General features: G+C 41.3%; 1 protein-coding gene and 1 pseudogene across 1 annotated transcript; both read right to left on the reverse strand.

Moving 5' to 3' along the window:
- Window positions 1-6,094, reverse strand: LOC123413570 (annotated as a pseudogene).
- Window positions 6,095-9,524: 3,430 nt separating this feature from the next.
- On the reverse strand, window positions 9,525-11,226 carry LOC123413579 (UDP-glycosyltransferase 87A1-like). Its single transcript, XM_045106516.1, has 2 exons — window positions 10,693-11,226; window positions 9,525-10,542 (listed from the first exon to the last, which is right to left on the reverse strand). Exons 1-2 carry the CDS (start codon window positions 11,171-11,173, stop codon window positions 9,662-9,664), a joined length of 1,362 nt encoding a protein of 453 aa, XP_044962451.1. The 5' UTR covers window positions 11,174-11,226; the 3' UTR covers window positions 9,525-9,661.
- Window positions 11,227-22,563: the final 11,337 nt, after the last annotated feature.

A 22,563-nucleotide genomic window follows, 5' to 3' on the forward strand; every position in this document is an offset into this window, starting at 1 on the left:
CTATAATGTTGATCCCATTGTGTACTGTGACACAAGCTTGGAGAACAAGGACGAACTGTCCTCTAGCAATTTTGCTGGTGAGTCATGCTCTGCAATTTCACCTGTTTTAGGCAACATGACAATAATTAAAACAAACCAACAGAGGCTCAGGATAGCAGCATACATAGGATTTGTCAGTTAAATCTGTAATGCAGTGGAGGGGACTTACCGTTATTCAGAAGAATGACCCTCTCACTATCAAGAATCGATGTGATACGATGCGCTATCGTGATCACAGTGCATTCCGCAAATTGTTGTTTCAAGGTTTTTTGGATCAGACTGTCAGTTTTCGGATCCACTGAGGAAGTCGCTTCATCCAAAACTAAGATCCTTCTCCTCTTTAGAATCACCCTTCCCAAGCAAACAAGCTGTCGCTGACCCGCGCTCCAGTTTTCGCCATTCTCTGTGACTGCATTTCAGTTGAAAAGATCAAGTTATGAAATCAGAGGCTGGCATCATAAATAAAATAATAAAATGAAAGCAGTGTTTCTTGGAAATTTCTTATAGATATCAAACCTGTAGAGTCGAGCTTAAACTCCTTCTTCCTAACTTCATCACCAAGATGACAGCAGTCCAATGCCTACAAAATATAGATCACACATGACTACTTTAGCCATCAAATAGAAAATACAGATGCTGAAGTTTTTCAGTTATGGGGGTCAAATTGTTTTTTTTAATGAATGGAGTAAATTTGAAAACACAAGTACCTTCCAGATTTGCTCATCACTATACTCATCCAAAGGGTCGATGTTGCTTCGCAGAGTACCCTCAAACATTACAGGATCTTGTGGAATGATGCTCAGTCTTGTCCGTAGGTCATGCAGTCCAATGGTGGAGATGTCGATGCCATCTATCAATACTTGCCCGATGCACGGATCGACAATGCGGAATAGTGTTTGAATCAAGGTTGATTTCCCCCCCCCCCCCCTGTTCTGCCAACAATGCCAGTCTTCATTCCTCCTGAGAAGGTGCATGTCACGCCTTTCAAAACTAAAGGCAGATGTGGCGCATATTTTACCTGCATGACATACAGACACTTAGGGTACTAATAACTGCAACATTATATTAGCAGCAGCATCAGAACTGCTATTACTAACTGATGAAAAACAACACTATGTGCAATTAAAACTACCTCACAAAACTTCAAAAAAATTATCAATATGGATTTGCAAAAAATTTAAAACTAAGTACTTAAAGCTGAAGAAACGAACATGAAGGTTATGAATCTCAATTTCACCCTTTGTAGGCCAGTGGCAATCCGGTTTACTTTCCGATATCGTAAGGGGCGGTTCAGAAGGAATGGTCATGTATTGCAATATTCTTTCCACGGATATCATTCTGTTTTCCAAACTACTGAGGATAGCAATAGCCCACCCTTGTAGCATATTCAGACTTAGTCCATAAGTGACTGCAAGACCAGCTGTCTCTCTAAAGTGTAGAGACAATAAGTTCATACTAATTAGGGATGCTAATACACATTATTACTAATTTTAGTTGAATAACAAAAGCATGTTCACTTACTTGAGTCAGTTAGATCAGTTGGCAAGGTGACTAGAAGTATCAAGGCAAATCCAAAAATAAAAGAAGAAAGGAAGTCCAAGCGAAAGCACAACCACTCCATCGCAGCAACATTGTATAAACTTGGCCGAGAGAAATTATCCACCAAATGGCCAGTAGAGCCGATGAACTGTCTTTCCTTGTCGAAGCATCTAATTATAATTGAGCCAGCTATTGATTCAGAAAAATGTTGCATCACAGGAGCCCTGCAAACTCCAGTTAACCTCTGCAACTCCCTAGCAGCATTTATGTAGTATTTCTGGAATAGAAGGAATAATATGTGATTAAAAGAACAAAACAACACAAATATCAATTAATTTCGTAGAATGCACATAACTATAAATTTATAATATAATATGCACTGTAATTTGCCTCCTTGGAGGATTGTACCAAACTCTCTCTTTTCAATACAATGAAACGCAAGTCTTTGCGTTTTCTCGAAAAATTATACATTAAAATAATGTTGTGTGTTACCATTTGTCTTACTCTGCTTAACCAAAAGTCCATCATTGGTCCTAAAATTTGCAGTTGTGACTTGTGACACTGAGGTCCTGAACATGCGAACTGCTCATTTTTAGGTTCTATTATAAATTAGTTAATACAGATCTAAACCTTACTTAATTGGCATCCAAAGTCCATTTAACAAAATTATTGGTGTTTTCCTTCAACAACAAATTTTTTTTTTGGGTAGTCATGTGTCAGCACTTGTACTTCAATAAGTTTAAAAAGTGCCATGCCCCTCTACTACTGCTCATGTAAGTTAGATTGGACCTGCTCTGACCCTCTTATGCAAGTTTGGGGATCAATTTAGTTATACTCAGGGAACAATTTGACAAACCATGGAAGTCTTGGGACATCTCATTAACGAAACAGAAACAGAGCTTCTAGTTTAGTAGCATTGCACACATATATAGTGATGTCTGAAAAAAAATACCAACACTCCAACCAATTAATTAGTCTATCCATATGAACATATATGATTAGTTCATCTATTCTACGAACTAAATTTGTTGCTATACTAGATTTTGTCTTCAAGGTGTCGAACTCCTGGGCATGCATAATTCACTAGCTACGAATTAATGTATCTGTACTTTTTCAGTGATTTCAAGTAATTGATGCCAACAAGAATTCATATCGAACAAAAATATATGAAAAAACATTACCTGATACCATAGAGATGCAACAATAACAGGGACAAAAATTATAAATACTGGCCATGCAACCCGTGACATTAGAATGATTGTTCCAAGAAGTTCAATGGCAGGGAACAGAAGGTAGCCCATCAGGTCAAAAATTCGAGTATCACTGTGCTCTGATCTGTGGAAGCCTGCAATTTGTTTCAACTTTCAGCGTTAAGAACAGGATAAAAGGTCAATAGCACCCCCGAGGACATGTGACTTTAACTTATTATTGCAAATAGTTTTCTGAAAGTACTTGCTTACTCTATTCAAGATACGGCCACTAGGCGTGGAGTCAAAGAAAGACATTGGTGCTCGGAATATGCATTGGTGCATCTGGTCAAATAGCATAGTTGCAGTCTTACATTCAGCCATGGCAAGAAGATAGGATCGTATGAAGACGCACGAGGAGGTAACAAGAGCTAATGCAACATATACATTTATCATCTTCAAGCTACTGACTGGAGGATTCACATCTTTAGATATTGGAGCTGCCCAAGCCATCCATAAATTGCTTCCAATTTGAAGAGATTGAAAAAGGATCTGAGCTAGCAAAATAAGTGGCACAAATGCTCCCTTATCTGCCATTGTAATATATCTCCAGTAGACAGTCAACCCAACCCGGCCTTTCTCCCTCTCTTCTTCTTGTACAAGTTGACCATTTTGAACAATTACTTCTTCATTGTCATCATCTGTTTGCACATCAGCTATGGGTAAGGTGCTTCCACTGCCATTAAGATGGCAACTACTATCAAAATTGCTACTCGAGAGCTCCAACATGTCCATAGTAGATAATGCATCCTTGTGGGACAAAATTAATTCAGTGAATTCTTTTCCAGAATTGAGAATTTCAGTGTAATCCCCTGCTTGTGTTATTTTGCCATCTTTCAAGACCTGAAATATGACAAAAGGAATTGAAAAGGATTATTTGCTGGTAGCATAGAGAAGACATTATACATTCTTTCCAGCATACCCTGATAACTTCGGCTGAAGGTAAAAATTCGACATGATGTGTAACATACACAACTGTTTTTGAAGCTAAAAATCCAAGCAAGCACTCCTGCAAAATACAAATTGTAGTAATAAGTTCACATAGCAGCAAGTACTCCTTTGCACCTATAGAATCACTCTCAAGGAAAGAGTGAAAGACATCTAACTCAAATTGCTTGGCTAAACTGGACTAATCACAAACCAGAAGAGTTGTTTAATATGACTAAAATTATTATGAAACTAATTTCCTTGGAAAGGTAAATGTAATATTTAGAACATTCTTTACGGGATAGAAATCGAAGCAAGAGATTGATTACCACCACAATTGACAACAGGGCAGAACAAGTGCTAATAAAAGTGTAATCATTTACTTGACCAATTTTTCAAACAAAAAAATATTGTGCAAAAATTGAAAGGTGAAAAGTGCAACACATGCAAATGTAATATAAATTTATATAATCAAAATTAATTTGTGTAAGATATGTCCCGGATAAGGTAGTACGTATTAGTTTTAGCATTCACTAATTTTTCGTATGCATAAACAACAATGAAATACAAAATATCAAGATATACCTTGTACAAGTGCAATCCAGTATGAGCATCAACTGCACTAAACGGATCATCAAATAGATAGATATCAGCATCATGGTACAAAGCACGGGCTATTTGTATCCTTTGTTTTTGTCCACCACTGAGGTTAATGCCTCTCTCTCCTATAATCGTCTGGTCACCGAATGGCAATATCTCCAGGTCCTTGATAAGAGACCATGCTTTAAGGACCTTTTCATACCTCTCCCTATTCATTTCTGCGCCAAAAAGTATATTATCTTCAATCTTCCCACTCTGTATCCAAGGTGTTTGGCTAACATAGGAGATCCTACCACAAGTTTTAACCTCTCCTGACAATTTTGGTATCTCACCGAGTATGCAAGACAACAAACTTGATTTGCCAGATCCAACTCTTCCACAGATAGCAACTCTCCTTCCTTGTCGTATACGGAAGTTCACGTCTTGGAGAGTAGGCACTTGAGTAGATGTGTTCCAAGAGAACTGACCGTTCGTCACCTCAATCAATACATCGGTGCTACCTCTAGGAAGCTTAGTTACAACATCACCAGGCAGTTCCTCAAGGCACAGAAATGAGCTTATCCTGTCAAGTGATACTTTTGTCTGACTGATAAAAGAGATCAAATCCGGGATACCATGGATAGGGGCTTGCATCTGTCTAAATGTTGCCAGAGCGCATAGCACTTTACCGGTTTCTAATGGAATGCCGAAAAGCACACAAGCTCCAAAAGTGACCATAGCAACAAAAGCAGGAACACAAAAATAGACCGATAGAACCATCGCCGAGGTGTATACATTCTTCTTTACCCAATTCATCTCTACCTTCCTCAACTCTGTGATCTTCGATAAGAAGACCATTTCCCATCCTTGAAGCTTGAGAATGAGCATGTTCTGTAAGATCTCAGACATAGCCCTCATTCTCCCATCCTTGGCGCTCATAGTTTTCTCTTGGTAACTTTGCACGATCAGCCCTAAAGGTACATTGGCCGCCGATGTCAAACTAGTGGCAACAAAGGCAGCAATTGCAGCCCACAGACCAAGTGTCGAGTATAAAATGAGCATGGCTAGAACAATCTGCACAGGAAGTTGCCAAAGATCATGCATGGATCGACGAAGTCTCCTACGCACTCGGCATCGAGGCTCACAACATTGATCATCTCTCCGCTCGAGTTGCTTTGCCTGGACTGACCGGAGAGGGCAAGGCCTTTCTGGTATATAGCAGCGACCAGCGATGAATATGCACGCACACCTACTTCTTTTGATCTAAACTGCAAATGCCTCGTCGAGAGGCCTTCGATCAGCTGCGCGACAACAAACGTCAACACTAGAAAGTAGCCCTCTTTACAGGATCTTGAGCTCTTATTCAGATAGTCGACAAAGGACTCGATCAGGTAGGGGCCGACATATGAAGCAACAGTACTGAGTAGGGCGTAGACTGCAGTGACGCGGATCAGTTGCCATGTTGTAAGAACAGTAGCCTTGGCCAGCTTGAACGCCGTAACGTCGGTGAACTGCCCCGTCGCTGTCACAGAGTTTGACGCAATCTTCGCCTTGAACTTAGGGAGGACCCCATGGACACTGTTGCTGTCGTCCAAGAAGGGCACATCGTCGAGATCTAGCGTTTTCTTTCTGCCAAGATCAAGTAATGGGCTCATCCAAGAAAAAGTGATCATGCTAAACCATCTAGCATCTGTGAAAAGTGATTTAGTGCCTGTTGCCTCAGACGAGGAAGAAGTTGCCTGGTCCAAAAGCGGCTGCTTCATGATGAACATATAACTCCTGAACACCGAAACTGAAAAAGAGTACACCTTAACTTTTATATAGACTATGAATTACTAGTACATTAGCGTACGAGACTATGAACATTAGATAACACGTCGTTTGAGTTTGAGCATATATAGAAGAAAAAATTCAGGAAGTTCAGCTAATGCAATTGTACAACAGAAACAACAGACAAGCAATGAAGCACATCAGTCCTAAACAACACAGAGTTGCAGAGCCTAGAGCGTATTTCTCGAATTCTACCCAGAACTGTCAGCACTGTAAATACAAAAACAAAAGGAAGGCGGCCAAAAGGCAGCAACATTGAAATCATTGTTTCCTCGCGAAAATTATACACAATCGTTGAATCTATAGATAGATAGTAGATGTGTGTGTGCGCGCTGTACCTGTACTGAGGCAAGGCAAGGAGTAGTTACACGGACGATTCAGCCAGTTGGGAGGATCGACTCTGCCGCTCAACCTCGCAGAATAGGAGGATTCCACGTACCCGCTCGCGAGATCAGGTCATAATCTGACGTTTTGCCGTCTCTAGATGGGGCGCCGCCGTCTGCGGAGGGAGGATCTTAATTTCCGGGGAGTTCGCTGGCGGCCCGTGCGTGTTATGCCCGGGGCTCGGGGGTTTGGGCGAGAGTTAATATTTATAGTAAGTATGTAAGGAATAGTGTTATAATTGTAGACATAAAAAAATTAGGGATTCTTTCTTTTACTGAATACAGTATAATCAAAGTCGTTCAGATAAGATTAATAAAGTCTTAATACAGTATCTTCATGATCATCTTTTAAAAATCAAGCCGACACATCATCTTAAGATTAATAAAGTCGCTATAAACGATTTTATAGTCAATAAAAATGTTTCCTTTCACTGAAACCAATGTATATTCCTTTTTATTTAATTATTCAAAACATAGAGGAAACTGGAAAGCTGAAAAAAATCCAAAAAAAACATCTAAAACCTGGAAACATGTACATATAGAATTAAAAGAAAATAAAAAATCCTAAGGAAGGGACCAACACCCGACACATGCGATGGGTGGACACACCACTTGACATGCTCATGGCCCGACAAACTGACCCTTGCGGGTACCCGGTGACTAGTTCATCTCATGCAACACTCCCTATGTCATATATCAATCCCGGTACATAGAAAGTGGCTCAGGATGATGAATTGTATCAATTTGGTTTGGTCCACTGCAACAGCACGGGGCGATGCACTGTAGCAATTATTTATTAAGTTTTAGTTTCTTTCATTCATTTTCAAAAATTTAAAATTGATATATTAAATAAATTAAGAACCTTTTTCAAAACCTTATTTTTAAACATTTAAAAAAATCCAAATATTTTTTACAAAACGCAATTTCTTGAGTTCTGCTTTTAGTTCATTTTTTGAAACTCTAAGCATTCTCCGGAAAAGCAAAACTTACAGAACCTCCGAACATTTCTGGAACCACAATCATTTTTAAAATTCTTTCACATTTTTGAAATTAAGATCATTTTTAAAAGAAGCAAAGATAAATTAAATTTCTAATATCTTTTGAAAATGTGAACATTTCTTGGAAAACACAAGGAAATTTAGAATATTTCAAACATTAAAAACACAAACATTTTAAAAAATAGAAAGCTGCCCACATGTTTTACAATTTCCATTCTAAGCAGAAAAGGTGTCATACATGCTTCCAGTAATTGTCATCCTACATCATAGAGGGTTTCATGCTAAACACAGGGTTGTGTGTGTGTGTGTGTGAGAGAGAGAGGGGGGGGGGAGTATGGGAGGAGCGAGCATTGCTATGTTGTCATTGTTTTCTGATTCGCGCAGGGAACATCGACACTATAGCATTTCTCATTTTTTTGCAATGGAGTTGAAGCCCTATATTAATCAAACACCGCCATTACAAGGAAACCCCCTAAAATAAAGTGAAAAACTGTCCAATCCTCGGAGAATTATCCATCCTCTTCATCCCGCACATGGCGGCGACATGTTGATGTTGCTACCGTCGGAGTTCTTCGGTTGGAACCAGAAAAATTAGACGATGGGTTCACTCCATGACTCACTACAAGGATTTTCCGTTGATGAAGTGTGGCATGGCTCTTCGAGCCCTTGTCTATGGGTGCTCGCCGATGCCATCGACTAGTATGTCCGCATTGAGAACATACAATCCTCGAGGCATCATAGGAAAAATAAAAGATTCTCTCAAGGTGGTTCGGATGGATGTTAGAAATCTCTATGAGAATTAATATAAAGAATTCCTTATGGTTTTTTATAGGATTTAATCCTATGAATGGAACAACCAACATAGAAAACATTCCTAAGGATTCTAATCCTCTAAAATCCCTATGGAAATCCTTTGAATCAAAGGAGTCCTAAAGCTTTTCCGATCTCTTGTGTGGTATTGGCAACTTCTCTGATTTTTGTTAGATCAGTTGAACAAAATAGTCATATGCTGCCTCCGTTTTTAAATATAAGTCTTTTAGAGGTTTTAATAGGGGATTGCATGCGAATGTGTGTAGACATATTTTGAGTATATAATCATTCATTTTGTTTCGTATGCAGTCCTTTAACGAAATCTTTAAAAAAACTTATATTTAGAAACGGAGGGAGTACTTACTTGCAAGTCTTCTGAACAATGCAAGTGACTTTCTCAAAGACAAGGAGAGCCGTTGTAATAATTAATTATTCCTTCAAAGACAAAGACAAAGAGTACTCCCTCCGTCTCAGTTTATAAGTCCGGTACATGTATCTAGGTCGTTAATTTGAAACTTAATGAGAGACATATATAACAAAAATTATATCATTAAAAAATTTAAATGTTTTATTTTCTAATGATATAATTTTTATTTTAAACAATACATTTTATATAAATCAAATTAATAATCAAGATATATGTACATGCCTTCTATATTATGATGGAGGGAGTATAAAGGGAAGTTAAATGCACGAATACACTACTCCAGCAGAAAAGTGCAGAAAAAAGAAGTTAATAGACCTCATGAAAAAACAAAGAGGGCCGTGGAGTCGGCTTACTACACTAGCGAATGTAGTTTGAGTTATTAACAATCTGCCACCAATTGAATCTTGTGCAAGTTTAATACACCAAAGAGATCGTTCTAAATGTACGCATTAGAAATCATCCCCGTTCCATGATAAAAACGATTCAGTTCATTCCGAAATGGTGGAGTACTAGTAGCTACTCCCTCCGTTCCTAAATACTCTTTCCGTCCGGAATTATTTGTCACAAAAATGAATACAAATGAATGTATTAAAATTAAAATACATATAGATACACCATTCCTACGACAAGTATTTTTAAACGAAAGGAGTATAAATATATTTCTAGAGTTTAACTAAGGGGTTACATACAGATGTATATAAACATAATTTAAAATATAGATTCACTCATTTTGCTTTGTGTATGGTTTTTTAATAAAATTTCTAAAAAGACTATTTATTAACCGAGGGAGTACTACAAATCGAACTCGAATGCATCACGATAAGGAAGGAACCTACTGGAGTAGGTTTATTTGAGAATGTAGCCTCTAAAACAACATAGAGATCAGTCCTTGAAATGAGAAATGTAACTGATGAAAGACGCCATATCTCTGTCCGAGGAACCACCCACTTCAACGGCGGCGCGAGAAGCCTCCTTCAGCAGAGAAGCTCTCCTCCTTGTGCCCTCGCCATCACCACAATCCATCAGCCTCTTCACGGCTTCACTGATTTTATCTCTTGCAATGACGCCGTCGCCCCGGGCTTTCTCCTTGAGGCCGTACCCAACCATCCACTCATCGACGATAAGCCGGCTGTTCACCGGCTGGTCGAAGGCTATCGGAAGGGTCATCATCGGCACGCCGGCGTACAGCGCCTCAAGGGTCGAGTTCATTCCGCAGTGAGTGAAGAACCCACCGATGGAGGGGTGGCACAGGACCTTGAGCTGGTCACACCACGGAACGACCACGCCGTCGCTTCCACGGATCAAATGTTGCACACGGGCTACCTCGTCGCGGAGCACCCACAGGAACCTTACCTTGGTCTGGGCCAGGCCAATGGCGATCTCGTCGAGCTGGGTCGACGACACCGAGAGGAAGCTGCCGAGCGAGACGTAGAGCACTGAGCTCGCCGGCTGCGCGTCCAGCCAAGCCATGTAGCCTTGTTCTTCCCCTGAATCGGCATGGTTTTCTTGGAGTGCCATGAAGGGGATGCAAGGGCCAACGGCAAACACGGGGCAGGGGAGCTCTTGCCTTAGAAACTCAATGGCGTTGCTCTCGAGCTCGTAGAATGAGGTGAAGATGATACACTGTGCTTTCCTCACATACGGGTATGCTTCAAGAATTTTGCCCAGCCTCATCTTGTCGGAGTGTGTGGGCTCAAGATCTGTTAGCCTGATCGATCTGAGTCCAGGAATGTAGTTTTCAATCAGACAAGGATCAGTGGCATCTGCATGACATTTTAAGACTAGTCATTTACAGTAATATCTACTCCTAACATGCTGGAGGAATGTTAACTAGCGAAGGAAGAACACTGCGCATTAGCTACGGGACGGGAGGGACGAACTAACTGAGGTGTAGAAGTAGAACTGGGGTGTACCGGCAATGTCAGCGCTACCGCCGGCGGACGTGGGCAACCGGTCGAAGTGGTACTGCACGGAGAACATGGTGGCGCCGAGCGCCGAGAGGACGCACACCGGGACACCCCTCCGGTTGCCGACGCGCACGGCCCAGGGCACGAACGTGTCGGCCAGGATGGCCGCGGGCGCGGCCCCGAGATGGTCGAGCAGGTGCTCAAACGGCAGCTCCATTTCGGCGTACACGGCGTCCAGGAACCCGGCCCAGTCGGCGGCACGGCCGTGCTCGGAGGGGATGACGTTGGGGATGGTCTCGAGGCGGACGCCCGGCGCATGGACGGGGCCGCCGAGCAGGCCGAGCCACTCTTCCGTAACGACGACGGTGGCGGAGACGCCGTCGCGGGCGGCGAGCAGGCGGCACAGGTTCAGCATCGAGTTGATGTGGCCGCGGCCAGGGAATGGCACGGCCACGACGTGGCACGGCGGCACCGCCACGGAGCCCATTGCATGCACCTCGTTGGCTCGAACGGGGGCGGATGTGTGAATCGTGGACGGGATTCCGCCTCTGTCCGTGCGCCAAGTATCGTGGTGGTGTGGTGTGGGGTGGCGGCTTCTGCCTCGAGATCCGCCGCAAACCCAGTTGGAGTTTTTTTTTTCACGGGGGGCAGTTGGAACTTTTGGGACTGCGTGTGCACAGAGGCCCTAGAATATGATCTTCCTGGGCGCGTCTTATGAGCGCCCTAAGTGCGCCGGCCTAGTAATTTAGTTCGCTAGTTTCGTTCGCTTTCACTCTTTTTCTATTTTTATTATGATTATTATTTAATTTTAAGACATTCTAAATAAAAAATGTTTTGATATTTGGAAATGTTCACGTATTTCAGGGAAATAATGTGGTTTTTTCGAGTAAAAAAATAATGTAATTTTTTCACACAATACGGACGCAGGCGCTCATACATACGCACATATACTCATTCCTATAAACTAAAGCACACTATACATATGTGACCATCTTGAAGATACTCCGCTGACACGCCTTCGTAGTCAACGAAAATATCTCCCACCAAACGTACATCGTCGAAAGACCTGAAATAATTCAGGAGAGTACGGGCACGAGTGTCAAATCTAGGACTTTAACCTTAATCGGCCGGGCATACCATCGTCCTCGTAACCATTCAATCATATTTTATTTAATTTCTTAATTGTTTCCAAAATTATTCACTCAAAATATGAAAAAAGTTAACGCGGTGTAAAAACTTTATAAGCGTAGTTCTAAGGAATATTGTTAGCATTCTAAAAAAGTTGTCACATTTTAAAAATGTTCATGCATTTTAAGAAAAATATACGTGAATTTTTGAAATTTATTGTTTATATGATGTAAAAGAAGTGTATAATTCAGAATAAAAGTTCCATACAATTCAAGGAAATGTATACTACATTTAAGAAATGTTCATGGTTTAAAAAAATATGTGCATGATACTTAAAAATTGTTTGTGCAATTTAATAAAAAACCTATTGTTTTAGAAAGTTTTACACTCCAAATGTTCATAAATATAATATGTTCCAAATGTTTTGTGAATCTGATATATATATATATATATATAGACACGTTTTAATGTGTATGTTCACTTATTTCACTCCGTATGTAAACCATTTTGAAATATCTAACATATTTTATATTTGTAGATGGAGGGAGGATCATTCAAAACAAAAATTACAATGTGTGTTTCAGAAATGGTCATAAAATGTATTTGAAAAAAAAGTTACACATGTATATTGTTATAGATATATACCAAAAATGTACAATGTGCATGAAAAAATGGACATCAAAATGTAAACTTGAAAAAAAAATTAAACATGTTTACAAAATATTCCAGACTTATAAAAAAATGTACAATACATACAAAAATATAGACGCATAGAAAAAACAAAGAAACAAAAATAAAAACAAAGAGAAGCGGCAAACCAAAGAAATAAATAAAAAAAAGGAAAAAAAATCCTAGTGAAAACCCAATAAGAAAACCATAGAGAAAAACAAACCATGCAAGATCGGCAGGGCTGGTTCGACCCAGTAGTCTCGCGCCATAGGCAGGCTGGACCTATCTCTCACAATAAGTGAGACATAGCTCCTGCGGTTCTTCCGTTTTTTATAGGATCCCGTGGTTCTTCCTGGCCAAGCTCTGAATAACACCGGTCTAGCAGGACATTTGCATCATACAGACTTGATGATTCGGGCTAGTTTGGAGTCTTTCGGGTATGATGGGACTGGATGAGGCGGAAAGCATGTCCATGTGATTGAGGGGGTGATGAATTTTGATGTGACGGATAGGGTTTTGAAGGTGACCGAGGAATGCATACACATGCAGAAATCCACCTGGTTCTCTCACCTCCACCCGTCGCCTCGGTGATGTGAGTTGGAGAGACCTCGACACCTCGTACACATGTTCAAGAATTTTTAGGATGAGTTTGTAATCTTTCAAGCCAATGATTTGGAGGTGGACATGATGCCATTGAAAATAAATGAAATTTGTTTTAATTTGAAGTTTGCTAACAATATATGCCACGTCATAAAATAAATGCCATCAAGTTCTTTCTCAACTACTATGGTACTCCCTCGGTCTCAAAATTCTTGTCTTACATTTGTTTAGATACGAATATATCTAGTCAAGTTTTTGTATTTAGATACATCAATTTCTAGAAAAAGCTAAGACAAGAATTTGGGATGGAGGTAGTACGTTTTACTGGACGACATCACAAAGCAAGAGAAGTGTATTTTGTGTAGACTCGATTATCTGATTTTACAAAGATTGGGCACATCTCATCGCAGGACCAATCTTTCAGGTCTACGAGTTTTGTTAACGAGTCATGTTGATTTTATTGGTTCCCTTTTTTGAATTGGAACCTTTCGTTGCCACTATAGTGAATATCTATTGATTTGATAGCCTACACTTGTAAGTGATTATTTCCATCCTAAGTTTGTTTATTACTCAAGGTCTTTCATCTCGTTTTGCCAAGATTTTGCCTCATCGATTAGTTCAGAAAAAAAGACTTATCTAATTAATTAACAGAAAACTCGGCAAAAACGATCAAACCAACCATGTGGATTACTCACACAACATTCAACCTCATAAACGCATGACTAGCCCGGCAATTATACCCGACACGTATCAGTCACCAGCCCTCAACAACATTATCTTGGTCGAAGAACGAGCGCCATCAAATCTATAGAGATAAATCAGACCGTAAGGACAACCGAAGAGACTAAGGACCATCCCTCAAGAATCTGCAGATGCCTTTCTTGTGGCACCACTCTTCTTTCTTTTCCTCCTGAGAGCCTCCTACACAATAGTCTTGCCAGATCCAGAGCTAGTCGCCTCCTACACAATAGTCTTGCCAGATCCAGAGCTAGTCGCCTCCTACACAAGGGGTTCTCTGGATGGTAAATTTATTCATGTCTTGCCATGTCTTAGTTGAGGTCTTGGTAGAATTTTGTCTTGCAAAAATTATTACCATTAAGAAGGTGCATCCGGGAGATTTTAGGGCAATTCTTGACTTTATAAGTTACTTTATCTTTTCTTGTATCTTCAATCCAAGGCAATGCATAACATGTACAGTTATGGAGTTCGACCATTTACACGAAAAGAAAATGCCTTATTTTAGGTCAATGAAACCCATCCTTTATCAAAAAATGAACTTTGACAAGAAAAAATCAAATCAATGAACTGTGTTGTTCTGATTTATCCTATTTTGTGTTTAGTTTAGAAGTAAGGAAAAAAAAAATCTTTGCACAAAACCAACTGTAGCATATAGAGTTTTTCTGGATATGTCTAATATTTAAGGTTCTCGCAAAAAAAAGTCTAATATTGCACCGTGGTGGCGTCGACGGCAGGCCTCGCAAGGTCTCTGCATCAGTACCAACTCTGGAGATGGGTTGGTGGAAGACGACGGCGACGGCCTGTGTGCCGGACCGGTTTGGACCTAGTCCCAGTATGTGGCTGGGCTGGGCCATCCGGCTTTAGATGTTAGGGTTTGGTGCGATGTCTGTTTGGTATTAGGCTCGAACATTCGGCACACCTTCATCATGGCGATAGGAGTAGAAGCATGTGTTGCAAAGATGATGGCTTCAGGCTTATTAATGTATTGCTTTGTAAGGTTTTTGAAAATAATTAATAAAATGACTGCATGCATCATCCAGATGCAGAGGTGGGGGTATATCCTCCTTTTCTAAAAAAAAAGAATACCATCATCTTCTTTTTCGCTTGACAAGTATATACTTGTGTAAAACACGACCCTTGCTGGCCACCACGGAAGAATATTTGCCCACGCAAAACAGAGCATCATCGAGCCGGAAAAAAGTTAAGCATCAACGATGCAAATCCAACACGATATATCATCATGCGGCCATATAAACAAGCCTGTCCAGAAAAGAAAAGCTGCCGAACCCAAGATCCGAGCCAGGGAGTGTCACCCGCCACTGCCAACCGTATCGCCGGACCACGAGGAATTCCGATCGATCTCCCGGGACGTCGTCGTCGGCGGTGAATCAGTAGTTAAATCGTCAGTGGTTTCTGCTGGATTCGACTTGCGTCGTGACGCACGCAGATGCGCCAACGATTGTTTAAACATTTCGCCGCCTTTTCCTGATGCTGCAAGTCGAATCGCTGGTGCAGTGTGCACGCGTACGTACCTTCTCTTACCTTGCTGTCGAGCTCCGACGTGACATGCATTCCGAAATTCCGATGATGGGGTTTAGGATGTAAGTGGACAGTTTGTTGGACATTATGAGACTTGTCGGCATTGTTCATAATTTCTTATATGGGATTTTGTCATTGTTCAGTTAACATTTATGTGGCTTATGTGGCGTTCATGCGTGGCCAGAAATTTCATCAAGCAAACAATGGTTAGCCACCAGCTGCATCCCGTGCCGCTGCTGGAATACCAAGACGATCCTAGCTACTAAGTGAGATTGCTGCACGTACTTGGCTGGAAAAAATCCCAACGTGAACCTGCCACTCTTGGACACCAGCGGCCTTTGGCTGTCGGACAAGGACCGGTCAATGGTGAAAGTATTGGTCACGCCGACGCTTAGCACAGCTCCTTGGAGAGTAAACAGGTCAATGCCGAACAAAAAAGGAGTGAGTGCAGGGAAGATGGGTGTCCCCGAACTCGCCATTGCTCAAGCCCCCGAGCTAGGTACAACTGAGAAGGTGAGAGTACGTGTTGTTCCTGGCGTCATCGCGCCCAACCCATAGCCCACAGCCCGCAGCTGCCCAGTCCGCGGTCGGCAATAGGCGGCTAGTGCGCGGCGTCGTGCAGCTGCAGAAGGCCAGCCGCCAGCTGCCGAGCTCAACGGCAACAGCTCGACAACGCTTAGGATGTGAAATTGCAGTTCATGTGTTTGGAAAAAGATGCAAATAACAAATGATCAGCCGTTGGCATCGTGGGTTTTGGTGGGTTGTCCAATTATGTCACTTAATTTTATTGAATTTCCATGAATGCCATATGAGCCTTTTTAAATGGATGGCATATATGGAACAAGTGGACACCAACGCCATTTACATCCTGAGATGGGGTCGATCGATCTCCAGATTAGCCTGTTCCGACCGTGCGCTATCTGATGTCGGAATCTTGCTGGCTTGCTTCTAGACATGGTCTTCTACTGGGCACTGAAAACCGGTTGACATGTTTGGTTCATGACTAACTTTGTCATAATTAATGGCTGCCATAAAAAATGTGGCTAACAAAATGGACACCACAAGTGTGGTAAGATTTGGCAAAAAATAAGTCTATGACATGTGGACCATATACCTATAAAAGTGTGGCAAGCCACAAATGTGGTAATGAACCAAACATATGCCTAAAGTATTGTGGCATGACTAAGGTTAGGTGTGACAACCTTAGGCTGGGAACCAAACAGCCCCATAATTTTCTTGTTAGACAGCGCTTCTTCTGTATTTCAACCCCCACGTACTGTACATGTCCGCCATCGTGGGGCACTGCGTGCGGCCACTAGCCTGGAGTAGTGGCACACGATCTGTAGTAGTGGCACACGATCAGCTCGGCTGAGCCAGCAACCTGTATATTACCCTCAGCCTGTGAGCTTAATTGATGTGTGTTGAATCCTACTCTTCCTCCCTGCCCAACCTCTCTACTCCAACATTTCTGCTCTATGTGAACCCAGGTTTTCAGCAAAGCATTTTCCTGATGATGAAATTGAGAATGGGGTCATAAGTTCATGATTATGCACGTTAAACCTTTGTAGACTGAAGACTAATCTGATATATATTGCACAAGAGTAGACCTGCGGCCTCAGTAGAGTATTTTAAAAGTTGAGCAAGGCACGCAGCAAGTTGAGTTGGTTTTGGCGTTCTACTGCACATATAATATGCACTGGCCAAGAACCCTAGACATGTCCAGATATTTGGGGCGTGTCGAGATACGGAACGCGAGTGCGTGACTGACCGAGTGACACCTATAGCCCAAGGGAAAGTAGAAATTATTGTTGGGAGCTCTTTAGCCTTTATCACACCATCATCTCCTCTCTCTTGCCACCCAACTGCGCCCACGAAGATCCACTACTACGGCCGCTGTCGGCGCCCGGGCACGGAGATGTCCAGGTGCAGGCGTGCAGCTGCCGGGCAGTGCGATCAGGCATAAGAGTTGAGAACTCCTTTTGGACGACTCTGCTAGACAACTTTTTGGATCGACATATGCATGACTCTGCTAGGGCATGCAGTTGAAGCGGGATCTATTAATTGTTAGGCAACAACTAGCTAGTTCAGAGATGCTATCTCCTTGGCTTTCCGCCATGGACACCACTTGGAGCTTCCTCCCTTTTGTCTCTGCTTCGAGATGGACGTGGCTTTCCGCAGCCGCGCGCTCGCCACCGTAATGTACACTAGATTTCTCAAAGAGGGTAGTGCTTGTGCGTGCGTGACACTGCCGCTACCGTCCATGCGCTCCTGAACGATGTTCTAGCTGTTAGAAAGGTCACCCTCACCCTCACCCGGCAGAGACGGCATCACGATCTATCACCAAGTTGTTCTTCTCATCTTAGTTAGAGATATGATGAACACAGCTAATAGCTTGCTAGCTAGTACGTACTACATCGCTTGGGTCCACGAATTAGTTCCGCAAGCATTGTGCGTCGTTCTTTGGCGATCAGAAAGGAACGTGAGACAGTTCCATAATTTGCTCTCACTTCGGAGCCGTGCATGTGCTTTCTTTTCCATGGAAAATGAGAGCTAGCTGTGTTCATTAGGTAGCAACAAAGTCATCATTTCCAGCAACATGTATGCTCATGCATGCACCCCTCGCCGTTAAACAGTTGCCACCACGTCGGTTTTTTCCTAGTTGGTAGAGAGGAAGAGCAAAGAGAGAGTGCTCCTCTTGCTCTAGGAGTAACAACTCTGTGACACTTTTGTTTATTGCTATGGAGTCGAAGCTGCGGAGACGGGACCATATGGTATACGATGACTGACTGCAGATATCCTGTTCGGCGATCTTCCGTGGCGTCAGCCGTGTCTGGTTTTGTTTTTCTCAGTTCTCCGTGAGAGTCAAAGCTACGATGTCTGGCCGTAGGTCGATGTGTGTTGTCAATAAAGGTGGGCTTTGCCCTAAGTTTTTCAGTCTATGAGAGTGGGCTTCGCCCTTGTTGTACCAGTTTTTGCTCAGTTTTTCGTAATTAACTCGGCAATTCTTTTCTTCTCATTTAATAGATGAAGCAATCTTTGCCTCTGTTTCAAAACAAAACAAAAACTATGTGACACTTGAACCAACTCGACAGAAAAGAAAAAGTAAGGTTAGAGGCTTGCTTGGTAAGGTGTTGTTCCAAAAAAAAACATGATACCAATGGATTACTACTTAAGCCGTTTAGGAAAAACTACCAATGCAATCATCATTGTATGAAGGTATCAAGGTTGATTCTAGGGTTTCCCGCTCTTCTGCTCCATATTAGTAATAATATCGTAGCGCCATGTTAAAAATAAATCTCATGCCATGTCTAAGGCGTGTAAAAAAGGTGCAATGTTAACTGGCTTTTAGTTCCGCGCCGTAGAATTATTGTTCTTGTAGCCGAATTACGACGGGGGCATCAGCCGCCCCGAACCATTTCAATAAAATAAAATAATAGGGATTCAACGAGATACAATGGCGGTATAAGAACACGCGCTGCCACTAGAAGAGGGGAAAGAAAGAAGAGGAATAGATACCCAAGACTCTCTTAGATAACCATTACAAACACAAACACCATCAAAGTACAGAGAAATCATGCCTACGACAAGAAATATCACAACTATTGCGCTGCTAGAGTAGTCAAAAGGCTTTGGCAGCCGAGCCCACACCACGACATATATCATTGTTGTTGTCAAAGGGTAATGTGCGTCTTAGTCAATGCCACAACTCCTTCGTGTTGTCGACGTAGTCAAAGACTACACACAACTAAGACCATCCACGAGCCATGACACCGTTGTGCCGTCAGAGTGGACGAAAGACATCCCTTACCGAGATCACACGACAGAGCATCTCCACAAAGCACTCCCTCTCTGCATCGTTGAAAGTCGTAAACACAACTGAATGGCTCAGTTCAACGAGCCCGTCGTGCAATCAAATGTCATTTTTGGCCAAGGAAATGCAAGAAAATGGCCTAGCTCGCCCATATACAAACAAACATGGTAGAAGTTGGCACCTGAAGAGAAAAGAACCAAAGAGAAGCCACCAACTCCCACACCATCACAAACGTCTGCCATGTAGCTTAGACGGACCATCCACATTTCGGACGATACATCAACCAGCAATCATTAACTCCAACACAATACCTTCAAGGAGGGGAAGATGTTGAAGACTCCGTCATTATTCAAGAGAGAACAGTCAATAAAACAAGTATTCAGATAGATGAGAGTTAATAAGAGTCAAAGCTATAGTCAATCTCAGTATAATTGTCAATCAAATTATTATTTTATTGTTGGATATTCGTCGAGAGATAACAACAAACACAACCCATTGTATAGTTTTTCTGTGGCCTCTTGATAGCATGGAGTATGCAAAAGAGTCAACAAGTTACTATGCTTTTCTACATGCACCTACCTGAAAAACCGATTTCTAGGTATGTTTAATCGCCTCCTACAAAAGCAAACCTCCAAAGAATCTAATATTTTCCTAGTGACTTCAATAGTCCCTGTCTGTGATTTATGAGACACTAATGAATCAACCTTTTCAAGATCTGGAGAACGGGATACAAAGGGGAAGGAGTAGAGATTAAAATAATTATTTAGGAGAAGAAATGGCAATGTTGGTAATCCTATATATATATAAATAAATTGATGATCTCCAATAAAGTATTAATATTAACACGAAAACATGTCACCTTAACATGTAACCATTCATGAGAAAAGCCCCACCTCAATATGCACTCATGCATGTGAAAATGCCAACAACATGCTGAAATATATGGGAAAAGGTTTTCCAATCCATTATGCTACTTATATTCAACAAATATTTTATGAATACCAATAAATTATATTTATGTATCAATAAATATTTTACAATGTATCATTTTAAGGTTTTTACTAACTAAAAATTTATTTACCATACAACCATACTTTGTTCAAATATATTGCAACCAATTCCTGCAGTAACACACATGACATATCAGTGATCACTACCTCCTAAGATTTGAATACATATCTAGTAATACCAACAGCTAAGAAACAACTAAAGACCTTGTTGGAGACTTCGTTGCTTCCTTACAATCATCATCAAGCACATGAAAAATAGCTAATTGTCTAGTACACCGTGAAGAAAAATATTGAATGTTCTTCCACAAGAGGAAAAATATTGGTAGGCGTGAATTTTCCAAAGTTTTATCTTCCCTTATTTGTTAGTAACAAGCAAAAATTATGTTAATGAAAATGCCCCAAACTAAGTAATAAGTCCTCAATGTAGGTTCTTGGTAAGTTCTCTTCAAAAATAACCACTCTTGTACATAAATCGTCTCTTATCTTCTAGTAGAAAAGCCAATGCTCCCATTAGTTTCTAAAAGAAAATCCTTAATGATACTATTCCCACAAATTTGTAGTTCTTGAGCGTGGAGTGTGTATTTTGCGCACAAGGCACCGACACCTGGTTGATTCAACAAAACATAAAAAGACTAGAAAAAATGTGACAAAAATTGCATAACCACAACTAACAAGACATGTCTAGGATAGATGAGCCAAGATGCCATACAAGAAAGTGTGGCATTCCACAACAAGTTTTTTATTTTTATTTTTAGGGGAAAGGGCAGAGGGCCCGGGAAAGTGTAGGCTTGATGTGTCTGAATGTGATATGAAGCAAACATATTTGGTATTTATTTCTGTGAAATAATAACTCTAAGTTCTAAAAATACGTTGGAGGTCTACATTAACCATAAGCCACATGTCGGCGTAGGTATTTTCCACATGTGCATACAATGAATGTTGTTACTTATGTGATCAAACCCTTCCAAAGACAAATAACATAGGCAAAGGGGCATGTTGAGGTTGGGCCGTTGGCAGAGGGGGGTGTTGTAGGTACTTCTGGCAGATAAAATGGTAAATGCTTGCAGTCGGAGCGCCGGCTGAATCGTTTGGCCGGTCGCTCACAGCCCGCGCGCAACCATGTATAAATTTGATGCAAACATTTGTCATTTTGCTACATTTTGTTCATTTAAAAAGCTACATCCACACTTGGTTGTAACTCGAGTTCGTTGGATTTTTGCTATAACCGGCGTTTGACTTTTGCTACAACCGTGTCAATTTTTGCTACAACCGGCATCATTTTTTGCTGCAACCGTTCATTAAAAAAGTTGCATATACGTTCACGTAGATATTTGCTACAACCCGCGTTTGACTTTTGCTACCAGGCATCATCAACTTCTTTTTTTGCTACGATCATGTAGATATTTTTTTGCTATAATTTTTTTGTTGCAACCGTTGACGAAAATTGCTGCATCGAGAAAAAAATGTTGTATGGATAGATCTAACGGTACGCCTTGCAAATCTGACGGCCGCGCTGCGACCGGCGCAAGCGTTCGTGCCGGCGCGCCGACGCGTAGTACTGCCCGGATAAAATCCAGCCACAAACCACCCTCACCGATCAGAATTTTTCACACTCAATTGGCCATAAGGCACTAATTCATATGTTTACTGTTAAGGATACCTAGTCCCCAAACTCCTTAGGGGAGCAAATGATACTCAGTGCACCATATGAGTTATAAGCACCAGTTGCATTGTACTAGTTTATTCGCAAAAGATAACAAATGCACTATCAGTTCTAGGGGTGGAGCTATGTTCAGGCCAGGGGCCCGATCCCCAACCCCCACCCCACCCCAAAGCCTTGGAGAAAACTCGAAAGAAAAATTTAATTGAAGGGCCTAGATGAGTGAGAATTAAACCTTTTGCCCCCTATTTCTTTGTCATTTATATTTCGCTCCTCAATGGTTTTTGTCTAGTTCTGCCACTCGTTAGTTTAGCTAAGCTCGGGCAATACGCCGTGACATTCGGGATCTTATACTACCTCATTTCCAGTTTATATAGCTTGCACATATCTCTAGGTTGATAAATAAACCAATGTAATATGCCTCCGTCTCAAAATAAATGACTCAAACATGATTTAAATTTACACTAATTTTAATACAAAGTTGAGTCATTTTAAAGTCACTTATTTTGGGACGGAGAGAGTATAAGTTATACATCATAAAAAATATATCATTAAAAACTTCAAATTATCTACTTTTTAATGATATAAATTTTTAGACTATACAACTCATTTTACATTGGTCAAATTATTGATTTAAGGATACGCGCAAGTCTTATAAACCGAAAAGGGGTCGTACTAAGGTTTTCACTGCTCCACGTACGTTGCGCCCATTAGCAGGAAAA

The sequence above is a fragment of the Hordeum vulgare genome, chromosome 1H (genome assembly GCF_904849725.1).
Source record: "Hordeum vulgare subsp. vulgare chromosome 1H, MorexV3_pseudomolecules_assembly, whole genome shotgun sequence".
NCBI lineage: Eukaryota > Viridiplantae > Streptophyta > Magnoliopsida > Poales > Poaceae > Hordeum > Hordeum vulgare.